This window comes from Arachis ipaensis, chromosome B01 (assembly GCF_000816755.2).
Source record: "Arachis ipaensis cultivar K30076 chromosome B01, Araip1.1, whole genome shotgun sequence".
Taxonomy (NCBI): domain Eukaryota; kingdom Viridiplantae; phylum Streptophyta; class Magnoliopsida; order Fabales; family Fabaceae; genus Arachis; species Arachis ipaensis.
The window spans coordinates 124,068,949-124,077,801 of record NC_029785.2 but is presented as its reverse complement, the minus strand read 5'-3'; the positions used below and the strand labels follow the sequence as shown (position 1 = coordinate 124,077,801).

The 8,853-nt window shown below is 37.1% G+C and overlaps 1 protein-coding gene and 1 long non-coding RNA gene across 3 annotated transcripts in view; one reads left to right on the top strand and one right to left on the bottom strand.

Annotated features, from left to right (window-relative positions):
* Positions 747-8,853, top strand: part of LOC110262675 — an 11,083-nt gene continuing 2,976 nt past the window's right edge. Inside the window, exons 1-2 of the long non-coding RNA XR_002347594.1 lie at positions 747-782; positions 1,747-1,748. This is a non-coding gene — a long non-coding RNA (uncharacterized LOC110262675). The remainder of the gene's footprint in view (positions 783-1,746; positions 1,749-8,853) is intronic.
* Positions 7,615-8,853, bottom strand: part of LOC107635848 (survival of motor neuron-related-splicing factor 30) — a 4,724-nt gene continuing 3,485 nt past the window's right edge. For both annotated transcript variants that reach the window (XM_016339407.2, XM_021103201.1), the window contains one exon: positions 7,615-8,296. In XM_016339407.2, the coding sequence (XP_016194893.1) occupies positions 8,135-8,296 (162 nt within the window). In that variant the 3' untranslated portion in view covers positions 7,615-8,134. The remainder of the gene's footprint in view (positions 8,297-8,853) is intronic.

The window sequence follows — 8,853 nt, the reverse complement described above, 5'->3', positions numbered from 1 at the left end:
TTGTTCTTATTTTCCTGTTTTTCGTTTACTATGCTTTATGTTTTATTTATGTTTGTGTCTTTACTATATGATCATTAGTGTTTAAGTGTCTATGTCTTAAAGCTATGAATGTCCTATGAATCCATCACCTCTCTTAATTGAAAAATGTTCTAAAAACAAAAGAACAAGAAGTACATGGTTTCGAATTCATCCTTGAAACTAGTTTAATTATTTTGATGTGGTGACAATACTTTTTGTTTTCTGAATGAATGCTTGAATAGTGCATATGTCTTTTGATATTGTGGTTTATGAATGTTAAATATGTTGGCTCTTGAAAGAATGATGAAAAAGGAAAAATGTTATTGATAATCTGAAAAATCATAAAATTGATTCTTGAAGCAAGAAAAAGTAGTGAATACAAAAGCTTGCAGAAAAAAAAAAGAGAAAAGAAAAATGGCGAAAAAAAGAAAGAAAAAGAAGAAGCAAGTAGAAAAAGCCAAAACCTCTTTAAATCAAAAGGCAAGAGCAAAAAGCCAATAGCCCTTAAAACCAAAAGGCAAGGGTAATAAAAAGGATCCAAGGCTTTGAGTATCAGTGGATAGGAGGGCCTAAAGGAATAAAATCCTGGCCTAAGCGGCTAAACCAAGCTGTCCCTAACCATGTGCTTGTGGCGTGAATGTGTCAAGTGAAAACTTGAGACTGAGCGGTTAAAGTCAAGGTCCAAAGCAAAAAAAGAGTGTGCTTAAGAACCCTGGACACCTCTAATTGGGGACTTTAGCAAAGCTGAGTCACAATCTGAAAAGGTTCACCTAGTTATGTGTCTGTGGCATGTATGTATCCGGTGGTAATACTGGAAAACAGAGTGCTTAGAGCCACGGGCAAGACTCATAAAGTAGTTGTGTTCAAGAATCAACATACTGAACTAGGAGTATCAATAACACTATCTAAATTCTAAGTTCCTCTAGATGCCAATTACTCTGAACTTCAATGGATAAAGTGAAATGCCAAAACTATTCAAGAGGCAAAAAGCTACTAGTCCCACTCATCTGATTGGAGCTAAGTTTCATTGATATTTTGGAATTTATAGTATATTCTCTTCTTTTTATCCTATTTGATTTTCAGTTGCTTGGGGACAAGCAACAATTTAATTTTGGTGTTGTGATGAGTGGATAATTTATACGCTTTTTGGCATTGTTTTTACATAGTTTTTAGTATGATTTAGTTAGTTTTTAGTATATTTTTATTAGTTTTTAAATAAAAATCACATTTATAGACTTTACTATGAGTTTTTGTGTTTTTCTGTGATTTCAGGTAATTTCTGGCTGAAATTGAGGGACTTGAGCAAAAATCAGATTCAGAGGTTGAAGAAGGACTGCAGATGCTGTTGGATTCTGACCTCCCTGCACTCAAAGTAGATTTTCTGGAGCTACAGAAGTCCAAATGGCGAGCTCTCAATTGCGTTGGAAAGTAGATCCAGGGCTTTCCAGAAATATATAATAGCCCATACTTTTCCCGAGTTTAGACGACGCAAACTGGCGTTCAACGCCAGCTTTCTGCCCTATTCTGGAGTTAAACGCCAGAAACAGGTTGCAAAGCAGAGTTAAACGCCAGAAACAGGTTACAAACTGGCGTTTAACTCCAAGGAAGACCTCTACACGTGAAAGCTTCAATGCTCAGTCCAAGCACTGTCTGTGGTATTCCGAGTAGGATCTGGGAAGGGATGGCTGTGACGAGCTTCAAACTCACGAGTGCTGGGCGTAGTGACAGACGTAAAAGGATTACTGAATCCTATTCCAGTATGATCGAGAACCAACAGATGATTAGCCGTGCGGTGACAGCGCATTTTGGACCATTTTCACTGAGAGGACAGGATGTAGCCATTGACAACAGTGATGTCCAACATAAAGCTTGCCATGGAAAGGAGTAGGAATGATTGGATGAAGACAGCAGGAAAGCAGAGATTCAGAAGGAACAAAAGCATCTCTATACGCTTATCTGAAATTCTCGCCAATGAATTACATAAGTATCTCTATCTTTATTTTACGTTTTATTTATCTTTTAATTATTAAATCTCCATAACCAATCGAATCCGCCTGACTGAGATTTACAAGGTGACCATAGCTTGCTTCAAGCTGACAATCTCTGTGGGATCGACCCTTACTCACGTAAGGTTTATTACTTGGACGACCCAGTGCACTTGCTGGTTAGTTGTGCGAAGTTGTGACAAAGAGCTAAGATTATGAACGTGCGTATTAAGTTTTTAGCGCCGTTACCAAGGAATGAACGAACACGATTTTGCCACACCAAGTTTTTGGCGCCGTTGCAGGGGATTGTTCGAGTTTGGACAACTGACGGTTCATCTTGTTGCTCAGATTAGGTACTTTTATTTTAATTTTAAGCTTTTTGTTTTTATTCTTTTTATTTTTTATTTTCAAAAATATTTTCGAAAAAAAAATAATATAAATTATTCTGTGGCTTCAAAATTTTTAAGAATGAATTCTAGAGTTTCATGATGATCTGTTGAAGTCTCGCTGGCTGTGAAGCCATGTCTAATCTTTTTAACCGAGATTTCAACTTATCATCACAAGAGTCCGTGGACTCTCATGGCCATTGGCTCTAGTGTTTTGGACCGGAGCTTTCACTGAAAGCTTGGCTGGCTAGTGAGCCATGTCTAATTCCTGGACCGAAGCTTTAGACTAACATTGCATAATTCCTGGAATTCTCATTAAAAATTTTGAAATCCTTTTTCCAATTAATTTTCGAAAAAAAATCCAAAAAATTAATCAAATCATAAAAACCAAAAAATATATTGTGTTTCTTGTTTGAGTCTAGTGTCAATTTTTAAGTTTGGTGTCAATCGCATATTTTTAATTTTTCTTTAAATTTTCGAAGAACACATGCATTGAGTTTCTTTCTTGTTCTTCATGATCTTCAAGTTGTTCTTGATGATCTTCTTTGTTTGATCTTTGCATTTTTATATTTTGTGTCTTTTCTTGTTTTTCACATGCATTCTTGAATTATTAGTGTCTAAAGAATAAAAATTTTTTAAGTTTGGTGTCTTGCATGTTTTTCTTTTCTTAAAAATTTTCAAAAATAAGTTCTTAGTGTTCAACTTGACATTCAAAGTATTCTTGGTGTTCATCTTGACATTCAAAGTGTTCTTGCATGCATCATGTGTTTTGATTCATAATTTTCATGTTTTGAGTCTTTTGGTTGTTTTTCTCTTTCATCATTAAAAATTCAAAAATAAAAAAATATCTTTCCCTTTTTTCTCATAAAACTCGAAAATTTGAGTTGACTTTTTCAAAAAATTTTAAATTTAATTGTTTCTTATGAGTCAAATCAAATTTTCAATTTAAAAATTCTATCTTTTTCAAATCTTTTTCAAAAATCAAATCTTTTTCATTTTTTTTCTTTCATATTTTCAAAAATTTTAAACTTTGATTTTCAAAATCTTTTTCTTATTTCCATTTCATATTTTCGAAATTAATGCTAACAATCAATGTGATTGATTCAAAAATTTTTAAGTTTGTTACTTGCCTATTAAGAAAGGTTCAATCTTTAAATTTTAAAATAATATCTTTTTGTTTCTTGTTAGTCAAGTAATCAACTTTAATTTTCAAAAATCAAATCTTTTTAATTTCTCTTTTTTAATCTTTTTCAAAATAAGTTTTAATCACATCTTTTTCAAAATCAATTTCAAAATCTTTTCTAACTTCTTATCTTTTCAAAAATTGATTTTCAAATCTTTTTCAATTAACTACTTGACTTTTTGTTTGATTTTAAAAGTTTACTATTCCAATCATATTTTTTCAAAACTACCTAACTAATTCTCTCTCTAATTTTCGAAAATCACCTTCCTCTTTTTCAAAATTCCTTTTTAATTAACTAATTGTTTTAAATTTTAATTTAATTTAATTTAATTTTTTTAATTTTCGAATTCTAACCTTAATTTTAAATTAAAAACAAAAATATTTTTATTTTATTTTATTTAATTTTCGATATGATGGAGGGATCAATGCCTGGCATATCAGCCGGGGTCCAGGCGAACAGGTCGGCATTTTGCTATAAGAATGCTCGGAATGAGGATTTTTCTTCTGAGGATAATGTTGATCCGACGTATGTGAATTTGTCCATGCTTTCTGTGAGATAGATTTTATGCAGGTCTTCTGTTGGGGTTGGCCGTTCCAGTGTTCCTGCTCTGGGATCAAGGTCGGCCAGCATTTGTTGGTCGTTCATGTTGCCGATGTTGTGAACATGGGTTTTTGTGTTTCAGTTAGTTCTTTTAAGACTATTGTTGTAGCATTCCCTCGCTTTTCGGGCATCACTGTGAATGGTTGCAATTGTGTTATCTTGCAAAGGGAACTTAACACAAAGATGAATTGTAGATACTATAGCGCCGAATTTATTTAAGAAAGGTCGGCCAAGTATTAAATTGTAAGGACTGAAGCAATCAACAACTAAGTATTGAATGTCTAAAGTTTTTGACTAGGGAAACTCACCGAGTGTGGTTTGTAACCACACAGAGCCGATGACCGGGACTTGCTTACCTGAGAAACCTACCAGGTCTCCAGTAGAAGGTTGGAGGATGTTGCTGCTTAATTTCATCTTCTGGAACGTGGAGTGAAATAGGACATCGGCACTACTCCCAGGGTCCAGCAACACCTTTTTTACTAGGAGATCTCCGAGTTGCAGGTAGATTACGACCGGGTCATCGAGATTTGCTGTACTGTTGTTATGATCGGCTGTCTGGAATGTTATCTGTGGGGAGTTTGGTAGTGTCTGCTGTTGAATTTGATCGGTATTGATGGAAAGCATAGCTAGGTAAGATCTCTTTCTTGCCGAGCTTGTGGCTCCTCCACCTGCAAAATCTCCGAAAATAAAGTTAATTACACGTGTTGGTTTTTCGTGATAGGTGTTGTTTTGGTCTCCAGAGGGGGGTGTTCGCCGCTGTATGTGGCCGTCGATGTATTTATCCAGGTGACCTTGCTGAGCTAGTCGCTCCAGTAGGTCTTTGGCGATGACACAGTCGTCGGTAGTGTGTCCGTGCTTCTGGTGGAAAGAGCAGTATTTTGATCGGTCCGCGCCTTTTGAATCTGGGTAACTGCCGGCTTTTCTTGGTGGCTTGATTAATTTTGAATTCAAGATTTCCTTGATGATATCGTCGCGTTTAGTGTTGAATTGAGTGTAGGACTCATATCGCGAAGTCGGTTTGAAATTCTTCTTTTTGTCTCGAGTTCTATCGTCGTCTCTGTAATGAGGCTTTTCTGTTTGCTGAGCTTGCCGGAGTTCCTCGATGTCGATATGACCTTTCGCCTTTTCGCGGAACGCGGCCATAGTCTTAGGTTTGGCCACAGCAATGGTTTCCTGGAACTTTCCTGGTCGCAATCCGCTTTTTATGGCGTGTAGCCCCACCTCGGGGTGGAGGTCGGGTATACTTAGGGCTATCTTTGTGAAGCGCGTCATGTAGTCCTTGAGGCTTTCGTGCTGACCTTGCTTGATTGTGTTCAGATAATCGGAATCATGTAAGTAGATGGCCAATCCAGCAAAGTGCTCCTCAAAGGGATTTGATATGTCTCGAAATCGAGAAATAGAATCTGCAGGCAAAGAACAAAACCAATCAAGTGCAGGACCGTCTAAGTAAGATGGAAAACAACGACATAAAACTTTATCAGATGCACCGTTTACTATTATTATGGAGGTGAACTTCTTGATGTATTTATTCGGATCACCTAACCCATCATAGGGAGTTAGGGTGGTCGGCAGAATAAACCTCCGGGGTAGCACGAAGTTCATCACTTCGGCCGTGAATGGTCCAGGGGAGCTTTCCTGATCGTCATTCTCGTTGTCTTGCCGAGCTTCCTCATTATACTCGGGTTGCTCCTCCTCCTGCCGAGCAGTGTCTGAGACGTGTGTTGGCCCTGACTACTGCTCTGCATCTTCTGTTCGTTCTTGCCGATCATTGTTATTTTCAATTCGGGTGTTATTCAAGTTGGCGATTTGCTGTGCCATTCTTTGGTTCTCCTCGGTCATGCGCTGGTTGGCTTGTTGTAACTTGGTCACCATCTGAAGGAGTTCAGATGGTGTGGGTGGAAGTCGTTCAGCCATGACTCAGGCGAGAACCTCGAGGCCGATAATGTATGGAAGGGATTATATTCTCGGCCCCACGGTGGGCGCCAATTGTTCTTGTATGGATACCTGATGGGAGAGCTCCGTCTCTGGGAGTCGACGCCGAGTTATTATCTTCGGTGCCGACCTATAAACCTTATGACAATCCGAGCTTTACTCCAAGAGGGTGTCCAATCGCGTAGAGCTTTGAGCAAGAAACGGGCGGGGAGTGTACCTGCAAAGGCACTCCGAAGCTTAAGTTAGTATTGAGAATTAAAAAAATGTATCCTTTTAGGATGGGAGATCATACCTTTTATGGGAGGCTATGTGCCAGTCGGTTACGCTTTCTGTTTATTGCTTGTATTAAAGAGCAATAATAAGGGTGAGATGTCAGGTTGGACGTTTCATAATTAAAAATAGTCCGTTGAGCTGAGTTGTAACGTAAGTGGCCGATTAATGACGTTAATGGCCGATTAATGATTGTAATGCCGAACTATAGCGCCAGTTTTCTGAATAATAACGTGAATAATGCCGAGTTATGAATGAGTAAGCCGATTTATGATGTTAGATTTATAACGGCCGGATCAACCTGCAAATCGGTGCCATTAAAATAAACTGGCCGGATCCCAATCCGGTTCAATTAACTGATTTAACGATTTTAAAACAATTTTTTCACCGACAATTTTTTCCCTATGACCGAACCAATACTGTCATTGATTTTTAGCCCGTCCAATTCAAGTTTCAGAATCATGGTCCAAATGGCTTGAAGTTAGAGTAAAATGAGATTTGAATTTGGTTTGATTAATCGATTAAAAACTAATTTTCAAAATTTGGTTTCATATACGAAAATTTAAATAAATATCAACATGATTTTTAAAATTGTTCTAAAAAACTAAATATCCAAAATCTGGTTATGAATTTTTATCCAGTTAACTACATTTTGAATTTTAATTTTAAATGTACAACCCTACCGAATATAGTAGCTTGATATGGCGTTGGTGGATCGCCAAAGCGTAATCCTTGAATATCCCTATAACCTATATGACAAACTCCTATCAACCTTGCGGCGACTCGGTTCAAGGTAAGTTTCAAGAATTTTCGGCCAAATGCAGATTTGGTCGTTCGCAGGGTATTAATGTTCGCCCGTCACCATATGATTGTGCCGATCACCTTAAGTGCTAAACCAAATAGGTGAATTTGTGAGGCGCATGTAAATACGAAGGTAGAGAAGGCATTCCAACGGTATGCTGTGGTTGGTGTCTGTTGACTCTTAGTTCTCAAATTAGTATCTCCCGAAACTATTAGGAGCAAAAGATTGAAAGCTTACCAATGAAAAATAGTAAGCATTAGAGATATGACAAACCATCGAAGGACTCATAGCTCGGGATCTTGTTTCTAATACATATTATTATTATCAATTTGCTTGATGTTGTAATGATCATTTAAATTTTACGCATTCTGAATTTTAAGTTGCTCCGAGATAGTTACCATGACTACGAAATTAAGTTAAAGTTGAATTCTAATAACTTACATTGTTCAAGTATATACTCGATTAACTTATATTGGAAATGCAAATATGAATATTCAAGTTGCCGAAATCATCTCAACCTAGCCTAGACAGAGCGACCAGGCAAGTTTCCAATGGCCAAACAGAACAATTTTGTGCCACGAGTCAGGTCACTCCACACATTAAGATCCAACTAGTTAAGTATAACATTGTACTTGAGACAACTTAGGTTAACCAGATAACCGAGTCAACTAAACCAAAAGGCAATTCACCTCCATTTCCCCAAATAGACCAATCGAGCAAGTGGTTCACACATCAATACACATCTATCTAAGATCAGCTAACCAACGTCAAGCTAGACAATGAAATTAGCATCAAGATAGATTAACGTTGATGATAAGGAAATGATCTTAGAACAGTTTCAAAGCAGAGTGGATTTACTTGATAAAATGAGTCTAATTGGGGTTGTGGCATCAATGACTTCCTTTGGGAATGGTTTGAACATTCTACATACAGTTGCAAGGCCAATGGCTGCATAACCTATTCATCGCTCTCAACTGTCCCATCCTTGAGATGAAAATGTTTCTCTCTCTTCTGGAACTCGGTCAAACCTTTCCCGCTACCAGTCACACCAACCTTTCCGTGAGGATCATCAGGAGACTTGAAAATACTCTCCCGTTTTCTTCCAGAGAAGAAACCAATCTGTAAGCAACGCCAAGAAAACAATTCATGCAAGCATTAAGAACAACAAAAGTATATTCAATATAAAGATGATTTGACCATACAATTAAAATGAGAACATGTCAGTGGAGAATTTAACTTGCAATGGACCTCCTAACCTCAGCCAATTCAAGCTGCTCTCTCTCTAGTCTCTCCCCTCCCCCGCGCTCTTTTTTTTTTTTTTCCTTCTTTATATACAAGAGCTAACCTAGTAATATGAACAAAAGCTAACATCCTCAAAAGCATTGATGATTTTTTTTCTTTTTTTGGTAGCAAACATTTAGGTTATTGGGTTTGCAATTGAAGGGACAACTTTCTAGTTTCTAGCGAACATTTATGATATTGCTATTAGGTTTTTAGTTTGCTAGAGTAAAACAATGCATAGGACAAGAGTTTGCCATATCAAGCAGGCTAATCTTATCCAATAAACCATATTAGTAATGTCAGCTCCGCGGTTCATTTTTTATCAACAATAAAAATATTGATTATATTCCTTACATGAAAGCTATCAATATAGGCACAAGGATACAACACAATCT